The sequence below is a fragment of the Callospermophilus lateralis genome, chromosome 10, assembly GCF_048772815.1.
Source record: "Callospermophilus lateralis isolate mCalLat2 chromosome 10, mCalLat2.hap1, whole genome shotgun sequence".
NCBI lineage: Eukaryota > Metazoa > Chordata > Mammalia > Rodentia > Sciuridae > Callospermophilus > Callospermophilus lateralis.
The window spans coordinates 11,471,678-11,490,985 of record NC_135314.1 but is presented as its reverse complement, the minus strand read 5'-3'; the positions used below and the strand labels follow the sequence as shown (position 1 = coordinate 11,490,985).

The following is a 19,308-nucleotide window of genomic DNA, read 5'->3' as shown; positions in this document are numbered from 1 at the left end:
CTGGAATGAAAAGGTGAGAAGACAACGGAAGACCATGAAAGAACGATCAAGATCTCAAGATTCAGACTTAAACCTGGAATTATGGCAACGATCGACATTGTCATTTGACCCCAGGAGCCCACACAGCAGCCAGCATCCATGAGGGAGGCTGCATTTACCTGGCCTGGTCAGTTCACTGAAGAGATGAAGGAGAAAGCAGGGATCATAAAGGCCATTGAGATCCACCTTCACACTCTTGTCTTTAAACACCGATTCCTGTGAGTCCTGAAATAGCCAAAACCAATAAAAATGCATGACTCACCTCACAAATGTAACAGCATGTCAATGTTAACCCACTGTTATCAAAGCTCAAATTATTTTGAATATTTAAGAGCTTAAAGCAGAAGAGATTCCATAAAAAGCAATGCTTACATATGAAACATATTATGATCTTTAGAATTTGCTTCAAATAAGCTTGTGGGGGAGGGGAATAAATGATACAAGGTAGCCAGTCTGGGTGAGGGGTACCTGGGGCCCAGTCGGTTCTGTACACAGTTGGGCTTTTACTTAATAAAAAGTTAATAAGAAAGACAAAGCTGAGGGTGTAGAGAGAGCCCTGGGAGAGGAAGGGGCAGAAGGCAAAAGCCGAACCTCAGGAGGCAGCAGCCTTCGGTTCAAGGGGAAGTGCAGGATGGTCTGCATCATCCGGTCCTGATCCAGCAGGCGAAGAATATCCCCAACGCTGGGCTGCTGCCACAGCGACTTTCCCAGGCTCCGGCATGTCTTGTGATGTTCCACGGCTGCTGGGCCCCACAGCAGCACCCTAGAGCCAGAAAGGGGAGTGCAGACTGGTCACAGGGACTCAGTAGGAACAGCACTTTATGACACCATCCTAAGCACTTCACGTACATTAATTCACATAATCTACACGATGCCCCCATGGAAGGCAGTGCTATCACCCCCTTGTGAAAACAGGAAAAAGAGGCAGAAGATTAGGAAAGATGCTTGGTTGGTTACCTCCCAGCTGGCAAGTGGCAGAGCCAGGATTCAAACTTGGGGAGCCTGGCTGCAGAGCCCCAGTTACACCAAAGGCAGAATCCTGAACTCCTTCTGCCCACAGGCCACGAGTGAACAGGTCTGCCTGCATAAGACTTTTAGACTGCCCCACCTGGAGTGTCCATCACAGGTATGTCATGCACACCATGCATGCCACAAACCCCCACTGTAACTGCCCAGAGAGGGCCCCCAAGGCCTTCTGCCAAGAAAATGACAGGCCTCTCTCTCCTCACCCCCACCTCCCAATTTTCCTTCTTACCCTATCTACCTCCTGGATGGACCTACTACTGTCAGGATGCTCCTAAAGCCAGCTCTGAGGAGGGCCACTTCCCTGCTCTGAAATGTCAATCAGCTTTCTGCCATCTCCTCCCCATGAGCTCACTTCCTTCCTTCACATTCTCCTGAGAGCTGAAGGGAGGCTCTTATAACCTAAGCTAGCTGTCACTGTTGCACAGCCTCAGCCTTCTTGGCTCTCTGAGATCAAGGGTGATCTGAGACAACACGGACAGTTAGAAGGGCTCTTTCTTCATGGTAATGAGATTATGTCTGATTTGCCCTCCTCTCTCACTCAGGTACATAGGGACTGTTCCTGCTCCAGGAGAGGTACAAATGACAGAGTACCAACCCCAAGGTGAGAAGGGAAAAGGGGCCAGTGCACAAGGGGAAGAATGGGTCTCTACATAAGATCTGGGTATTCTTGACAGAATGTTTCTCTTTCTTTGGGGTGGTGGCAGCTTCTGAGCTAATACAGCTTTCAACTTTAAGCAAAGTGAAGCAGCTCCTGGGAGCCCAGGATATACAGACAGAGGAAGAGTGACAGATAGGGGTGGAGGGTACAGAGAGACACTTGCAGGAATGGGCAAACAGAACAGGCCTAATGTTCAGGCAGCCCTCTTCACTCTTCTCCCCAAACCCCATCATATGTCACTCTACTTAAAGAGAAGCATGAAGGGAAAGATTTCCATAAAAATTAAGCACATGAGACCTCTTAGTCAGGAGTGTGTCTAGGGGCGGGTCCTCCACTAACAGGCACCATCGGTCAGCGGGGGAGGCCCACCAGGAGACCCAAGGCAAGGCCAAGCCTTGCCTGAGTAGCTCATGCTGGAGTTGTGCATGAGCTAGAGGATCTGTCTCCGTCACTCTGAACTGAGAATTGAAAACCAATGAGAAAACTCTCAAGCCTGGGATTTGCTGTGTGGAGAGGCAGTTGCACCATCAAGGCAAATGCCCTCAGTGCCTTCTGGTCCCAGCACATGCGGGCTCCGTCACTCACCTGAAACTAATGAGGCTGAGCTTGTTCTGTTCATACGCCCGGAGGAGAAGTAAAATCTTCTGATCTGGAAGTCAATGAGGCTCCGTTTAGGAAGCTGAGCTCCTTAAACACACCATGGGATACACCCACCAGTTCTCAACCCTTACCCAAGATGCTGAGGGTGGCCCTGTAGGCCCCAAGAAGCACGGCAAAGTGGCTGCTCTCACAGACAGAGGGGCACATCCTCACCACGGTCGCCATCAGGTCCACCAGCGCTTCTGGAAGAGAAACACCAAAATGCTCAGCCCTGCAGAGAGACACACATTCAGCACAGGAGTAGGGGAGGGCACATTCCAGGGAACATCGAAATGCCTGAAACAGCCCCCGAACGATTCTGGGATTTGGACCACTGTCCAGTCCCTTTCCTGTTTTGTAAAATAAACATATCTTCATAGTAGCTGTATCCCTAGGTCTTTCACAAGGTTGAGGACCAGTCTCTGTTCATGCCCCCTAAACAATTTTAAGCCACCCAATATTTTTAAATCCAAGCATTTTCCCCTATGGTTTTTGATAAGGTTTGGCTATGAGGTGTCTCCCAAGAGCTCCTGTTAATGCAGGAATATTCAGGGGCAACCTGATTACATAATGAGAGTTGTGACCAAATCAGTCCATCCTAGTTTAAATGAACTGGCTGGGTGGTAACTGCAGGTGGAGAAGGTGGGTCACAGGGGCTATGCCCCAGAAAAGGTGGATTTTTTTTTTCTGTGGGTCCTTCTCTTTCAACTTGCACACCCTTCCTCCATGATATGCTACCTCAACTTGGGCTCAAAGCAATGGAGTCAGACCAGTATGGACTCAATCTCCAATGTCATGAGCCAAAATAAACTTATCCTCCTCTAAGTTGTTCTTGTTGGGTATTTTTGTCACAGAGATGAAAGGCTAAATGACACAATTATGTTACCAAAATCTATATTATTTCTATTCCTGCTTCAATAAAGGGCACAACCCTTTTTAATGTATCTATTACCTATCATTTGGGTGACAATTATCTTCCAACCTGCAGTTCATTACTGACTGCCCCTGTGGAGATTTCCAATGATCTGAGGTGTTGATTTTGCTTCTCTAAATATTCAGTGTGGCTTTGAGGGGACAGGGACTGTCAGACATCTTTTTGGACATCCTCCATAGCCAAAACCACTTGGGACTCATGGGCATAAAGTAGCTACTTAGTCAATGCTTCTAAAGCCTGGCTTTAGAAGAGCTTCACAATAGTAAACTGCCAAGGAGCAGATTTCAGCCCTTCTCCCTCGCTAAGTTTCAATCTTTCCATTAAGAAAATTCACACAACTAATCAATTTCTCTCAGGTTAGAGACCCACACCCCTCACTTTCCCTAACTCCCAGACTAACACTGGTGCATGATACAGTACACGACCCCTTAAGCCTGATGAGGCCTTTAAAACAGGTCTCACTGTTGTCTGAACTTATGGCAGCAGTATTTCTTTACTCTGGATTTGACAGAAACAAGATATTCTACTGCCATTTTTGTAATACTTGTTTAGCTTTGAAAACTAGTGGGAGAGAAGTTTTGATGACACAGGAAATAAAAGCTGCAACTGAACTGGGAAGGCTGTGTGAGAGTCACCTTTTACTTGACTGTCTGGGTTTCCTTCTTCCTCAGATGTCAGCAGTGTTGGCAAAAACAGAGAATGCTGGGTGAGCATCATGTGGACCACCGGGAGCTGGATGAGCTTGGTGTGCACAGCGCTCTCCGGGCCATACAGAAGCTGTGTGGCAGCACAGAGGGTCTGTAGGAAGGTGTGGTCCTGATAGCGAAACCTGGGAGGCCAGGGTAAAAGGGAAAGAGTTTCAAGTTAGGGAAGTGTATTCTACAGGAAACTTTTTTTTTTTTTTTCCTCAAAATTCTAGTAAGATTTTCAAACACAGCACAAAGTTGAGAATGTCACAGTGGATGTGCATATACCCATCACCTGAGTTCTACCTCTACCATGGTATCATCCTTGCTAGCCTTGTTTCTAACTGTCCACCACCACACAGAGACGCTTCGGAAAACAAGGTGGGACACAGTGCATTTGCAGCCTGCACCACTGATGACAGGGACACGCTCTGAGAACTGTTACTGTTCGACAGTTTTGTCATTGCACAAGCATCGCGAGTGTGCTTACTCAGACAGCTACTACATCACTAGGAGAAACAATCTCATATGGAACGCCATCGTATACAGGCCCATTAGTGACCAAAATGTCTTATGTGGCATAGAACCCAATTTTCTTTATGACATAAATACCAAACAAACTTCCTGTTTAGTTGAAACACCAGGAGGCAGTGGAAGAGCTGGACCTGAGTAGAGAAACCGAGTGCTGCCCAGCCCACCCTGCCAGCCAGGCCTCTCGCCTGCTTCCTTCCTGTTGGCTACTCAGGCTGGAAACTATGACTTAAATCCTTCAAAACCACTAGAGAGACAGAATATCCATAATCTAGAAAAAAGCTTTTTTAGTTCTAAATGAAGAATGTTAAGAATCAACTAATTGCCAGGCATGGTATAGCAGGCCTGTAATCCCAGCAGCTTAGGAGGCTGAAGCAGGAAGATTACAAGCTCAAGGCAGGTCTCAGCAATAAGTAAGCTAGGCCCTAAGGAACTCTGCCTCAAAATAAATAAACAGATAGATAGAGAGATAGATAGATAGGACCGTGGATGTGGCTCAGTGGTTAAGTACCCTGGGTTTAATCTCTAGTACCAAGCCCTGCCCCAAAAAACAAACAAAAAAACCAAAATAATCAACTAAGTTAAGGTAGGCACTCCATACTCACAAATTAACCAAAGTCAGAGAGAAAGCCATCACAACATAATGATCATCTATAGTTGTCATTAACCTGGACCCTCTTTCACTTCTTTCTCTCCTCTTGTGAGAGAGGTTTTCTCTGACCAAAGTTAAAGAATGATCAGGAAAATGAAAATTACAGGTATGGTACAGCATCATTTCACAACTACATGACTGCCAAAAACTAAGGAGTCTGACCATGTCAAGTGTCAACAAGGACATGAAAAATGGATTTACACCCACACTGCAGAGAGAGCAAATTCACTCAACTATGGAAAGCAGTCTGCACATGGAGGGACTCTGCGGGTGTGCCTACATTAACAGCCAGCGTGTCCTCCCACCCACAGCAACATAAGATACATGTGCTAGTCTAGTCAGGACTCTAAGGGAGAGACTTGGGGAAACAGCCTAATATCCGTTAGTAGAGAACGGGTTACATTAATGCAGCATCTAAAGACAGTATACTACATAACAATAAAAATGAATGACTTGGATCTACATGCATCAAGTTCAATAAATCAAAAACAACTGGGTGAAAGAAAAGAAAGAAAAAGAAAGACATCTGAGTAAGATACTAAACACATAAAACATTACTGATAAAACACACACTGACATGTAAAATGTGAAAATACAAAATATACACGAACAAGACAAAGCACAGCCAAGAACAGTGGGGGAAGGGGGAGAAAATGAATTAGGACAAATTTAGTACAGGCATAAAAAACTGTCATCATGGATCAAATTTGGATGCTATTACTCTTTGCACGTTTTGGTATTTTAAAAATATTTCATTTTTCAAAATGTTGCTTCTTTCCTCATCATTAGAGTCACCCTGCATGTCAACAGGCAAATCATTTCATTTCTCCAACCATCTTTACCTTTTAGCTCTAAAAATGAGGCAACACCTGCTCTTCCACTTGTATTATAAGCTATATAAGAGGTTTTTCATGATTAACGACATTCACACCTTTATAAATGATACCAAGTAAATAAAAAATCAACTTACTTGAGTCCCGTTTTCACAAATTTCTGCCAAGTACCAGGATCAACTTCATTAAGTGCACGCTATGAATAAAGCAAGCAAGTAATATTATGAAACATCAATGTGTTTTAAAAATACTGAGAGAGGTTCTAGCTGTACAAGTTTTAGGAAGGTAGCTACCTCTCTGAGTCTGATTTCCCTTCTATAAAATACCTGACCAAAGAGTTGAAAAAGAGGAGCCCCAACTGCTCCCTTGCAGTTTGATCCTTCCCAGCGGCTCCTGTTCCAGTCCCTTAAGATCACTCTTGATGAGCACAAGATAGTTTTAAGTTTGGGAGGGCAGAGAGGAGAACCTAAAATGCAGACTGTGGATTGAAGTTAGGGCTTTCCAGTCTATATGAAACAGTTATCCAAATAACCTCAAAAGCACACAGGCTTCTGGTGCCTGGTGGTGTTTTTTAACTTAAAAATAATAATAATAAAAAAAACTCGTTATTTCTGCTAGGAGTTCTGACATTTTATTAGCATACTCCTCCTCACTGAATGGGGAAAAAAAATTCCTGAGCATCCTGCTAAGTTTATCTTAGTCTACCATTTCAAACAGCACTAAAGGATTTGCAGTTAGTCTTTAATTAAATAGCCAAGGAGACCCACTTGTGAGACTGGGTACATGCTGGACAAAGGGAAGAGGGACATGGAATTGAAGGATAGATGCTGGATCCAGAGAGACCAGTTAACAGCAGTGCATGCTTAGGCTGTTGCCTCCCTCCACCAAGCTGGCCATGCTGTGGAGACCTTAGTGCCAGAACCTATGGAAGGAATCCCAGGGGCAGCTGGCACCTTGGTCAACTCCCACTCAGTACATAATAGACTTCACATTCCCACAAGGGATGAGTCCAGAAAGCAGAAAGCATCATTTAACTGAAAGAAGCTACTCTACTCATCCCATTCTAAAATATATGTTCTCTCTGCTCCAGCAGTTCCTCTTTCAGGTATTCAACTGGAGAAAAGTGATCAAATGTGCAAAGACATACCAAGCGAGATTCATCACGTATGCTTTATAATAACACACTATACTCTTCCTAACAGCAAAAACTGGAAAGCCACTCACAGGTGCAGCAATACATGTTGCTGTTCATCTACCTGGGAATGACCACTGTGCCATGACAAAGGTCAAGGCAGTGCTCAGTCACTGGCATGGGAAAGAAATTTCAAAATATGGTATTATGTTAAAAAACCAGACCAAGAGCTGGGGTTGTGGCTTAGTGGTAGATTTTGTGGGAACGAGCTGCCTAGCACAGGCAAGGCCCTGGGTTCAATCCTCAGCATCACATAAAAATAAATTAATTAAAGATATTGTGTCCAACTACAACTAAAAAATAAATATTAAAAAAAACCCAGACCAAACCAACAGCTAAAATACCAGGTTACATACAGTATGCACAATATGATTCTATGAAAACCTAAAATTACACTTAAGTTTTATCTCACGAGCACATACATGTGTACACATACATGCACGTAGATATATATAGCAAGATCTCTGGAAGGATGTACACCTAACCTATAGTAGGATGGCCTCTAGGTAATGGGAGACTATTGATTTTCTTCTTTGTATGTTTCACAATGTTTTATATTTGTAATGAGTGTGTTTTAACTTTAGTTTTATAGTCACAAAACCAGTAATTCCAAATTTTCATGTGACTAGGGAAGGGGATGTAGGCATCATACAATGGAGAAGTACTCAGCAACAAAACATAACAGACTACTCATTCCCACAACAGACGAGTCCAGAAGGCATCATTTAACTGAAAGAAGCCAGACACACAAAAGGGTTCATACTATGCTGTATGATTTCAAGTCTATGACCATCTAAAACAGGCAAAATAATCTAATGCTGACAGAAATCAAGAGTGGTTGTTTCCACCAGACGTGGTGGTGCATGCCTGTAATCCCAGCTACTCAGGAGGACAAAGCAAGAGGATCACAAGTTCAAGCCCATCCTGAGCAATTTAGTGAGATCCTGTCTCAAAATAAAAATAAATAAAGAAAAAGGGTTAGGGGTATATCTCAGTGGTAGAGTGCCCCTGTTTCCAACCCTAGTATTTGGGGTAAAAAAAGAGTGATGGCTTCAGAGGGAAGTAGGTTTGGGGAAAAAGCACAGGAATCATCCCCAAGATGAAAATCCTGGACAGGAGTGTGGGGTACACAGGTAATATGAACTATACTTAACAGTTGTGTATTTCATGACACATAAATAATATCTCAACTAAACAAGAGGGAAGGAAGGCCCAATCCAGTGCCTGTCCCATGGCTGGGCAGAGGGGAGGCCCATGAAGTTGGGCAGCACTCCCTGTGGCTCCATGGCCAGTAGGCACTTCCTGCCTCCACGGCTCAGCTCTCCCGGTCTCAGGCATGATCCTCCCCTCTCTCAGTTCTGCCATGTTTGAGTTCCTTAAATTCATAAACCTGTGGCATAAAAATTCATAGTTTCTTAAAGTAACTAAATAAGTACACAGCTTGATCTATGACCTAAAAATGTATTTACCACACACTTGTTCATTTTTACCGCTTTTCCTATAATTACTTCAAGTCTTAGATTCAGAGTTTAATCATGAGTCTAGGACTATTAATGCAATTTGATACTAAGCATCGAGAATAACTCATATACTTTTGCTAAACTTTGGGATGTTAATTATTTCTTTGCAAAATATAGTATTTTTCAGAAAGGACACTTTGATAAAAGGGAACAATGACCAAATATTTCCTATTGTAATGAAAAGTATCAACCCACAGACTCAACAGTTCACTGAACCCTAAGCACAAGAAACCTGAAGAAAACTGCATTAAGATGCATCATAATAAAATTGCTTTAAACCACATTTCAAAAAAATAAAAATAAAAATAAAGTCCTAGAGGGCTGCAAGTGCAGCTCTGTGGTAGAGTACCTGACTAGTGTGCATGAGGTCCTAGGTTCAACCCCCAACCTAGGAGTGGGGGTGGGGGGAATCAGCCAGAGGAAAAAAGATACAACAGGATGAAAAATAAAATTACAAACTAATATCCCTCATGTTCTCAGAAGCAAAAATACTTTATGGAATATATAAAACATTAAAATCAAATCACATGTATATAAAAAAGATCATGATCAAATATGTTTATCTCAGGAATGCCAGGTTGATTTAACATTCGATACACAATTAATATAATTTACCTTATTAACAGAAAAACTAAAACAAAGAACTTACCAAAAATCTCAGTAGATACAAAAAAGTACTTGACAACATACAGCAGTCGCTCCTGATGTAAGACATTTCATCAGTTCCAGGGCTGCCCATCTGCCACTCAGCCTGGACATGGCCCCTCTTACATCCTACCATGCTACCTGGCTGGAAATGTATCTGCAAAGCTTGGTTTATCTAGCTTACTGTCCCTTAAAGGTGTCATCAGGATTGTAAAAAATGACACCTACCAACAACTCGGTTAATCTGAGCAGCATCTGCCTCTCTTGCTCCTGGGTACTGGCATCACCTAGTTGGCTACCACTGAAGGACGCGACCAGCCACTGCATGCAGGACTCTAGCAGGGTCTTCCTCCAGGCACTCAGCTCTCCTGAGGACCCCTCCAGGGCTGTGGAGACCGCGTCTGCCATGAGCCAACTGCAGCAGGAGACCAGAGTTGCAGAGTTAGAGGATTCAATCCAACCTTGAAAAAACCTACACGGGAACAATGCCCTGAATCCTGTTCCCCATCCTAGGAACCACAGGCTCCCCACAACTCTTAAACATCAAAGATGCACCATAATGTTCACAACCAACAGTATCAGCAGAGAGAAGGATATGTTTATGTCTAGACTTTATCTAGATCAGGGTCCCTCCAAGTAGGCACTGAGACATTTAAGGCCGGATAATTCCTTCTTGTAGAGGGCTGTCCTGTGCATTACAGTATATTTAGCAGTATCCCAGTCCCCTCTGCCCTCTGGATGTCACACCCCTCACCCCAGCTGGGACAATAAACAAAGTCAGATATTGCCAACCAACCCCTGGGGGGAATCACCACCAGTTCAGAAGCTCTCGGAGATGTGCCTGCTCCAGCATGGACAGTCAGAAAGAGAGTTCTTGTCAGAACAGCTCCTCACCAACCAGCACAACAGGACAGCAGCTGTTTTTCACTAACTTACTTCATAAATACTAAAGGGAAAAGTGAAGCAGAGAGGAGACCAGCCATCTAACGACCCATACCCTCCTACCTCTTGTGACTGTTTGGAGTCTGAAGCAAGCTGGGCAAATGGTCCATGAGCATTCGGAGACCTTTGGCTCTTGCAAATGGGACCAGCTGGGCCAGAGTTTCCTGAAGCAGCCCAGACTCTGGGGGCCCATTAGTGCTGAGAAGCCTGTCCAGCAGTTGTTTCCACAGGGTCTTCCTCAAGACAGAAATGACAGCAGAGGACACTAGGACAAAGACACCATGCAGAGGTCATCACACAATGCTCAATTGAGCTAGCCTGGACAGCAGCCAGCTGCTGTTAGGTATCCTGTGATGTCACTCTGGTAGCCTGAAACAGGCCACAGCAATAGTACTGGCATCAAGGAAATCAGCAAATGCTATACATCTGCCTCCACCCAGGGCCAGCTGTTAAAGTTTCCGTCTCATCAGTCAACATTCTTGACAAATGCTAGAGCCCAGTGTGCCATGTATGCCCCAGATCTAAGTTCATAAGACCATGAGTACTGAAGTTCTGAACTACCACAGGACTCATTTTCTAAGGTGCAGGAGCAGGGAGGGTGCCCAAGGAAAGGTACATCAAGAACTACTGGAGGAAGGCTCCTGCCTGAGGGGCTGTCTTGGTTTCTAAAGCATCTTCACATTCAATACAAAGTTATACAAAACAGGCAAAGCATCAAGGGAAAAGGCATTTGAGCATTTAACAAAAAAGAAATTAACTGAATTGAGGTAATCAGAAAGTACATCAGAATTGAAACCAAGCGGGGTAAAGAAAAAAGAAAGCCAGAACCACATTGTCCCACATGACACCAACTCACCATCTCCCCTGGAGGTGGGGACAGTGCAATAGACAAGGCACGGTCTAGCCCTGAATGAGTCCTCAACTTGGCAAGACACAGCCCCAGACCCCGACTACGGCCCAACCCTGCCCCTTCACACAGGGTAATAAGGGGGCACCCCTTATTACTTTATTCCCTAGGTTAGGAGAGGTGGAAGGGTGTTGGGAATTTCTCAACCTTCCTCTATCTTCAGAGCTGGTCAGATGCTGGAAGAGCAAAAAGAACTAAAGCACTCAGACCAGGATGCTGAGGGATTTTAAAATGAACATGCACCTCTCCTCCTCAAGCCCCTGACCTGTAACATTCCAGTTGCCCAAAGCCAGCCTTCTCCATACCTCTTGCTGGGCGCAGGAAGAGCCCCTGAGTCCTGCACTGAAGGTACAGATGGATGAGGGGAAGGAAGCTGTCCAGATCCTCCTGCAGGCAGAGCCCCACACAGGCCTGCCCACACCACAGCTCAAACCTCAGCAGGTGGGTGCAGCTCTGCTGAAGGAGCAGGGCAGCGATGCCAAGGGCCGCCTGTGTCCGCCGGGCCAGGCAATAGTCAAGCAGGTCGGTTGTCACCACAGAGGCCAGCACAGGGTCTCTCTGTAGAGTGTGCAGGAACACAGAGTCCAGTTCATCCACAGCTAGGGTTGGGAGCAGAGGCCCCAGGCCTCTCACATACTCAGAAGACCAGAGGAACTTGTGGCTCTGCAGCTGGTCCTGAGGGCTGCTAGTCAACAGCTGCACCAAAGTCTTTCCGAGAGCGCTCAGGTGTTTCTCCTTCCCAGGGGACTTCGTGGGTCGCTGGGCCAGCAGGTGGGCCTCAGGTAGGTCCAGCAAGGCCAGGGTGACCTCTCGGAGCTGGGCACCTTCCATGTATGGATGCAGTTCCTGCAGGGCCTTCAGCTGTGGTAGGGTCTTGGGTAGAGATGTGGGTGGGCCTGCTCTCCTGGCTCGCAGCTCCCTCAACACACTTTGGGTGATGGCCTCTGAGTACCTGGCCAGGAGGCTGAGCCGACCCATGTTACGAAGGATTCGGGCGCTCACCACTAGCAGCTGAAGGGCCCCGGTACTGAAGTGGGTCGCCAGGAGCTTCACGAGGATGGGGCTGAGCGTGTGAGGGGGCAGTGCCTGCTGCTCCAGGGCAAGAAACCAGCCCTCCAGTGTCGGGTGTCTGAGGATGGCCATTAGCACCTCGTCCAGTGTCTGAAACAGAGACAGTGATATACTTCATATGAGGCACAGGGTCAAGGAGGAGTCACAGCTGCCAGGGAGCACTCACTGCCATGAGAGTGAGGAGGAGGCAGCGCTGTAGCCCTTCTGCTGACCCATGGTCGGGAGACAGATTACTCCTCCCTGCAAGGCATTGACCCAGGTTCACGAGCATGTCTGATGCAACCAGCCAGAGTGGACTTACTGTATGGCAAAGCTGCTCTCCCGGGCCACCCAATGCAGAGGGTGGGCCCCACACAAATGCAAAATGTGATTAAGATAAGCCACCTTCTGGTCTCCCAGAAGCCTTGCCCTGCAAAATCTGGTAGAGGGATGTGGTGTCTCCCGACAACTGGGATCAAGTGGTTACAGCTCAGACCATGTGTCTTGGGAAGGTGTCCTGACTGAAGTTAATCCTGCCTCCACCTCAGGACACTTGGCCTCAAGGGACTCTGAGAAACTAATTCTGGCCCAACCAAGTTTAAAGCACTGCCCAGAGAGCAGCTCTTGGCTAGTTGGAGAATGACTTGGTTCAGCTGTCCTGTGGAACCCTGCTGAACCGAACTTCTGGCCAGGAATTCCCGTAATCCACAGGGACAGGAATGCATTTTCTTACCTCATTTTTCTTAAGGGAGGAGCCTACCACCTTCCCAACAGAGCTTTGCCAGTTGGAAACAGGGAAGACACATCTCTCAGATGTCAAGATAGAGATCAAAATAAAAAAGTTGTCTCAACAAGACTATGAATAAGGAACTTGTTTGCCTTTGCAGCCCAGCAGAACAGCTACATGGCACACTGTAGAACACACACCCGAACCACCTCAACAGTCTGCTGCACGAGACTAAAGACAGGAGACACACGCTGCTTCTCAGAGCACTGTACTTCCTGTGCTCACAAAAGGGCTCCCACTGCCCATTCTGGTCAACACAGGCTTCCCAAGAGGCTCACAGCATGTGATGTGAGGGGGTGCTTACAGAGGGAGGGGGTGACTGTGCAGAGGACTAACTGGAAACCCCCCCTGGGTGGGGGTTATGAGGTCAACATCTCTGCTACAGTTTTCTGTATTTCACTACTGTTCTTTAGTAAACACATATATGTAATCAGAAGCACACACACAGAAAGCCACTATCTATCCCTCTCTGTGACCTTAGGGAAAAGGCTAACAGGCTGCCTATGAAAGAGGTGGTAGTACCTGGTCATCAGCCAACTCCAGTGAGGCCACAGACTCCATGTCCAGAAAAAGGTCAGACTCGGCCTGGGCGGCCTCACACTTCTGTCGGTTCTGGGCATCCAACTGTTCACAGTGGATAACCAAGAGCCTCAGGAGGTCCAGGAAGAGCTGCAGGAGGGGGGGGCCCGCACTTCTGCCCAGCTGTGAGGGTGAGAACGACATGAGTCTCAGAGAAAGGAGGGCTCCTGGTGACCCAGCAGTGACTTCCAGATCCCTGGGTAATCAGGAAAGAAAAGAAGACTCAAGGGAGCAGGCTGAGATGCCAAGGCCTTTTACACACAGTGTTTGTATTTGTGAACAACCACCCTGAGTCGTCTCTCAAATGAGAGACCTGTCTTCCTGATGTGGGGGAAACACAAAGGATTAGTTTGGTTAAGGGGGATGAGATAACCTCAACCTAACCTGGAACACTATATACCGCAACAGGGAAAAGCTCGATGGTCAGCTACTGGATTAATCAACTCAGGAAAGGAGGGAGCCTGCCATGCTGCTGACCCAGTCTACTCTAAGAGGAGCAGGGCCACCCCATGCCAAACTGTGCCCGCATCTGCTGCCAAGAAACATGCTGCTGCCTCTGCACGCCTGCTCCAGGAAGGAGCGGCCAGCATGGGGGAGACACAGCTGGGTGTCCAGATTCCTGAGTCACAGGCCTGCTCTGTGGCCCCAGAACATTAGAAATCCTGTCCGGTGGTGGGGACCAGCTCCAAGGCCATATTCCCTGCAGGTAGAGCGCTGGGAACACGAGGGCTGGAAGACAACACTGACCTGGCCGAAATTCTCCACAGTGGTCCTGAGGCAGAGCAGCACCTGCTTGGCTGAGCGCAGGACTTGGTGCTGGGCAAGGTGTGGGATGGCAGCCTGCAGCTGTGCCTGGATGTACTCTTCCAAAAGTGTCTGACTCTCATAGGCCGTCTGCAGCAGGGCAGAGAAACAGGAGGCCTCTGGAGGTGCGTGGGGTACAGGGCTGCTTAATGCCTGTAGGAGCTGGGGGAGACAGCAAGAGACAGCATAAAAGACAAATTACCATGACATAACGCAGTGCGTACAGGTGATGAACTTAAGGTGACACACGTAACAAAGGACACCTCATGAAAATCATGCTAAAGACTGAAAACTGTGTGGCATTTTAGTAGACTTAATTCCAACACTACCAGCCCCACATATTTTCCTAGAGTGTGTTTCTGCTGAAAAAGCATATGGCATCTAGAGGAAGGCACAAAGACCCTGCAGAGCAGAGCCCTGTGCCACACAGACAAGGCTTTAAAATAGGATAGATGATCTCCAAAAACAGAAAAGCCCAGTCTGTTGAGGGGCCCTTGGAGTTACTTGTCTCCCATGAGCCCAGGGACCCGTATTTTGTCAGAAGGACAGGAAAACAACAAACAAAATGAAGGGAAATTTCTGGAGCCAACCTGACTCAAACAGAAGCTGTTCATTTCTTCTGACAAAACTGCCTACTGCCCTCTTTATTTACTTCACATAACTTATGTTAGCATAACTCCAAACACTTAACTTCCTCAGGATAATAAACCCAATGTCACACATGCTCCCGAAACTCAGAGGTTTTCAAAGTGGGGTTCCCAGACCAGCACAGCAGTACCACCAGGACAGGCTGAGAAGCACTGATTCTCAGGCTCCACCTGGGACATGCTGGATCATGCTGTGCATGCCAGCCAAATCTGAACAAGCCCCAGGGAATTCCAATGCACCCTGAAAGTGGGAGCCTCTGCTGTACATACACAACTGAGCAGGGACGCCAACACCGAGTGTCCAGAAGAGACAGCACAGAGCATCCAGCAGCTCCACACTAGCAACCAACCACCTGGCCAGAAGCTTGGCCTCTGTGCAGAGCAAGGAGGCAGCAGCTATTACCAACACGGGCTCTAGAGCCAGAATGCTGGGACCAAATCCTGACTCTAACCTTGGCTGGTTGTGGACTCATTCTGCCTCAGTTTCTCCATGTATATAAAGGGTGGTAGTAGTCTTGACCTACTTCTCTAGAGTTGTTGTTAGGATTAAAGGGCTTAAAATACACACAGTGTGCTTAGTATGGGGCTGGGAATGCACTAATAAACAGAAAACATGCAATCAGTGTGGCTACTGTTCAGAAGAAAAGGGCCCTAACCTGTCTGCTTTCTCAGCTACAGTGAAATTTAATGAATCCACAAAAGAATGCATACAGCAAAGCTAACTCTGGCTCCACACGGCTTTCATAAATACTCTGCCCTGAAGCTAGAATCCCATTATAAGAACATAGCCTCCACCAAAAAAAAAAAAAAAAAAAAAAAAAAAAAAATCCCAGTTTAGCAGAATGAAACCTGCTGGGGACCTTGAGTGGGCAGGTCTGCCAGTGAGCATGGGAAATCTAGGAGAATGCTAAGGTTCACAGAAGACAGTGACAACAAGTCACACGCCAGTCAGTAAACAAAAAAAAGAAAGACAACCTACTGTCCTAAGCTGAAACAGTGATAAACCAACTGTCATCACTATGGAACCAGTGGGAAATGTAATCTTGCTGGACACCGAGTCCTCGGTGTTTCAGTAATATCAGCTGAGCAGCAGTGTCACCACTTAGCTTCCTCTCTTACATAGGGGAAACTTGAAGGTTAGCAACTTCTCCCTGCAAGCTGTACAGCAGTGGCACAGGCAGCTATGGCTCATAGGAAAAAACCCTCTGCAGGAGCAGCGATCACAGACATAGCTCACCCAGGGCTCTCGGGCCTGCTCTGGGATCCAAAGGCTGTAGTATCTGCTAAACCTGGAAAGCTGAGGGCAGCAAGGTGGAGGCTCAAACTTGTCATAAGCCTGGAGGAGAAGACACAGAGCCAGGGGGTCCCTCTGGATGTGGAGGAGGTCAGTCAGCACTGCAGTCAGATACGTCACGATGCTTTCCCCTGCAAAGGAGCAAGATGCATGTGGGAAAAGGCCTGCCACAAGTGCCTTCCTAAAGGGCACCAAGACTACCTTCTTCCACAACTATGCAAGACCCAGAAAAATTCAAGCAATTCTATCAGGAGTCATATGCCCACATGGGGAGGTAGGTGTTACAGCACAGACTGTTGTAAGCTCTACTTTATTAAACAGACAGTTCATGGTCAGATCTCAAGTCCTGAGGCAGGGAAGTGGCATATAAGAAGCAAGTCCAAGGACCTAGGACTTCCTAGGCCCTTCCCTCTGCCTCCGCACATGAGCTCCTCTTGTGGGTAGAATGGGGCTGGAAGGATTTGTCCCTTCCAGGCCACAACATCTCTTGCTTAATTGTCCACTCTCTCCCCTTTCCAGTGATCCTCAAAGGCACATGTTGAGAGGGCACAGCTCTAAATCAAGAGCAACCTGGATTCCTGATAATCAACTACTGGAAGACAACCATTGGGAACAGCCTGTACTAGATTATGACATTAGACCTCTGACTGTAGGGTCTGACCTATTACAGTAGCAAAGCCTGGGTTGTCCTGTCTAATTACACCAATGCGACCTGTGGATGCTTCCTTGGGTCTGAGTTGCCTGGAAAACCCAGCAAGTATGAAGGACTCATCCTCATCATCGGAATATCAAAAATAGTAAGCTAGGCACAGTGGCACATGACTGAGTCCCAGCAACTCAGGGTGGAGGCAGGAAGACCACAAGTCAAGGGCAGTCTCAGCACTTGCCTCAGGACCTATATGCTGCACTCTGAGCTCTGCCAGGCAGGCAAGCAGTTGTTAGTCTGGTGGGTCTGAACTCTTGCTGTCTGGGATTCTTAGAGACTGTTTCTAGAGCCTCTGCAATCCTACTCCTCAAGACCCAGCTGGCCCAATGCCACCAGAATAGCTGACTGTACACAGGTACAGGTACCTGCTTCATTTTCTGTCCCAAGGAGCAACTTATTCCTGGCTTCCAGGGCTGCAGGGACCACAGCACTGAATGGGAATGTGAGCAGGATCATGTCTTCATTTAATGAGAATCCAACTTCCTCATCCAAGCCTTCATTGCCCTCCACCAGGACGTCCACCATGTCCAACACATCTGAGACAGAAGAGAGGAGAAGGGAGTCCACCTGAGAGAAGAGCCACCAGAAGACCCCAGTCAAACAGTCCCACAGGGAGGGAGAAATATGAGGAAAAACAAATCTCAACTTCTCTTGGGGGAAAACACTTAATATAGTCAGATTCTAAACAAAGACATTGCCTAAGAAGTCTTTATAATCTCTGACAAAATGCAGAATATTCAGCCAAGTTGAGAACAGATTGAACTATTCTCAAGTATCACGAGAAACCCAGGGATTTTAAACTGGAAAACTAGCCAAATTTGAGATGCAAGAGTCTGAGGATTAAAGCACAGACCAGAGCCAGAGAGTCTGGGTTGAAATCCTGACTTTACTCCACTGTAATTGCATGAGCTTGAACAAGTTTCTAAACTCTATAGGTACCTCAGCTGCTTCATCTACATATTATGAAGACCAGGACCATAATACCTTCCTTTTAGTTAAGGTTTATCTGGATTAAGATCAGCAGTGTGGTCTTGCCCAAAAGTTATTTATGAGGTTTACATGATTAAGATTTGTAAAAAGCTTGCAAAAGCACCTGGCACAGAGTAAACAATCCAGCATGTAACCTCTGCACTTACTGCTCATTACATAAACAAATGCATCAAACTTCTGGAACAGGCAGATTTTTGACACCAAGAAACGGGTCATCAGCACTTTGCCTGAGGCGTTAGTGCAGCCCCATTCTCTGTGGCTAATATACCACTGTGGCTTGATCTTCAGAACACAAGCTGCACAGCACGGAGGGAGGGTTACTTCAGTACCTACCATCAATGTGGGACACAGGAATGCTGGCATCGTCGGCATCTTGCTTCGTCATGGTGGCCTGCAGTGTACTGGCCTCCTGGACAAAGTCAGATGCTTTGTCTGTGTATGAATAAGGATTTGCCACCAATGTCAGTAAAATCTGGGCAGTAAAAAGCCAAATGGAAAACATTTAGATAGTCATGAGTTTTGGGGAAAAAAAGGCCAAAAGCCAATAGTCAAAAATCAAGAACTAAAAATGTTAACAGTCCTTAGTGAGTAGTTTTATTGTAAAGTTCTTGTTTTTTTAACTTTTTATTAGATTTAAAACAAAACAAAACAAAACAAACCTCTGTTTTGTATACTGTTCCTCTAATACTGCATTTAGTCTATTCCTATTCCCCTGTGCAAAAACTCCTGAAAGGAAATGAAACAGCAAGCAGTGACTTACTCCTTTTTTCATAGATCCTACAACTGAGTGGATTCTGAGGTATCAGCAGAATTAAGAAGCCAGCTGAAACTAACACCAATACTCCTCAAACTATTTCATGAAATAGAAAAAGAAGGAACACTTCCAAACACGTTCTATAAGGCCAATATGACCCTGTTCCAAAACCAGTCAAAGACACATCAAAGAAAGAAAACTTCTGACCAATATCTCTAAAGAATATAGATACAAAAATTCTCAATAAAATTCTGGCAAACCAAATACAAAAACGTATTAAAAAGATAATGCATCATGATCAAGTTGGGTTCATCTCGAGGATGCAAGGTTAGTTCAACATCCGGAAATCAATAAATGTAATTCATCACATCAACAGACTCAAAGATAAAAATCATTTGATCAGCTCAACAGATGAAGAGAAAACATTTGACAAAACACAGCACCCCTTTCATGTTCAAAACACTAGAAAAACTAGGGAAAACAGGAATATATC

At 46.1% G+C, this 19,308-nt stretch overlaps 1 protein-coding gene across 3 annotated transcripts in view; it reads right to left on the bottom strand.

Annotated features, from left to right (window-relative positions):
* Window positions 1-19,308, bottom strand: part of Urb1 (URB1 ribosome biogenesis factor) — a 69,819-nt gene that overhangs the window by 17,140 nt on the left and 33,371 nt on the right. For all 3 annotated transcript variants that reach the window (XM_076867989.2, XM_076867990.2, XM_076867991.2), the window contains 14 exons: window positions 18,395-18,533; window positions 17,437-17,607; window positions 16,309-16,496; window positions 14,368-14,586; window positions 13,564-13,743; window positions 11,510-12,365; window positions 10,361-10,562; window positions 9,584-9,770; window positions 6,136-6,194; window positions 3,932-4,125; window positions 2,455-2,565; window positions 2,309-2,372; window positions 631-802; window positions 159-264 (listed from right to left, as the gene is read on the bottom strand). In XM_076867989.2, the coding sequence (XP_076724104.2) occupies window positions 159-264; window positions 631-802; window positions 2,309-2,372; window positions 2,455-2,565; window positions 3,932-4,125; window positions 6,136-6,194; window positions 9,584-9,770; window positions 10,361-10,562; window positions 11,510-12,365; window positions 13,564-13,743; window positions 14,368-14,586; window positions 16,309-16,496; window positions 17,437-17,607; window positions 18,395-18,533 (2,848 nt within the window). The remainder of the gene's footprint in view (window positions 1-158; window positions 265-630; window positions 803-2,308; window positions 2,373-2,454; window positions 2,566-3,931; window positions 4,126-6,135; window positions 6,195-9,583; window positions 9,771-10,360; window positions 10,563-11,509; window positions 12,366-13,563; window positions 13,744-14,367; window positions 14,587-16,308; window positions 16,497-17,436; window positions 17,608-18,394; window positions 18,534-19,308) is intronic.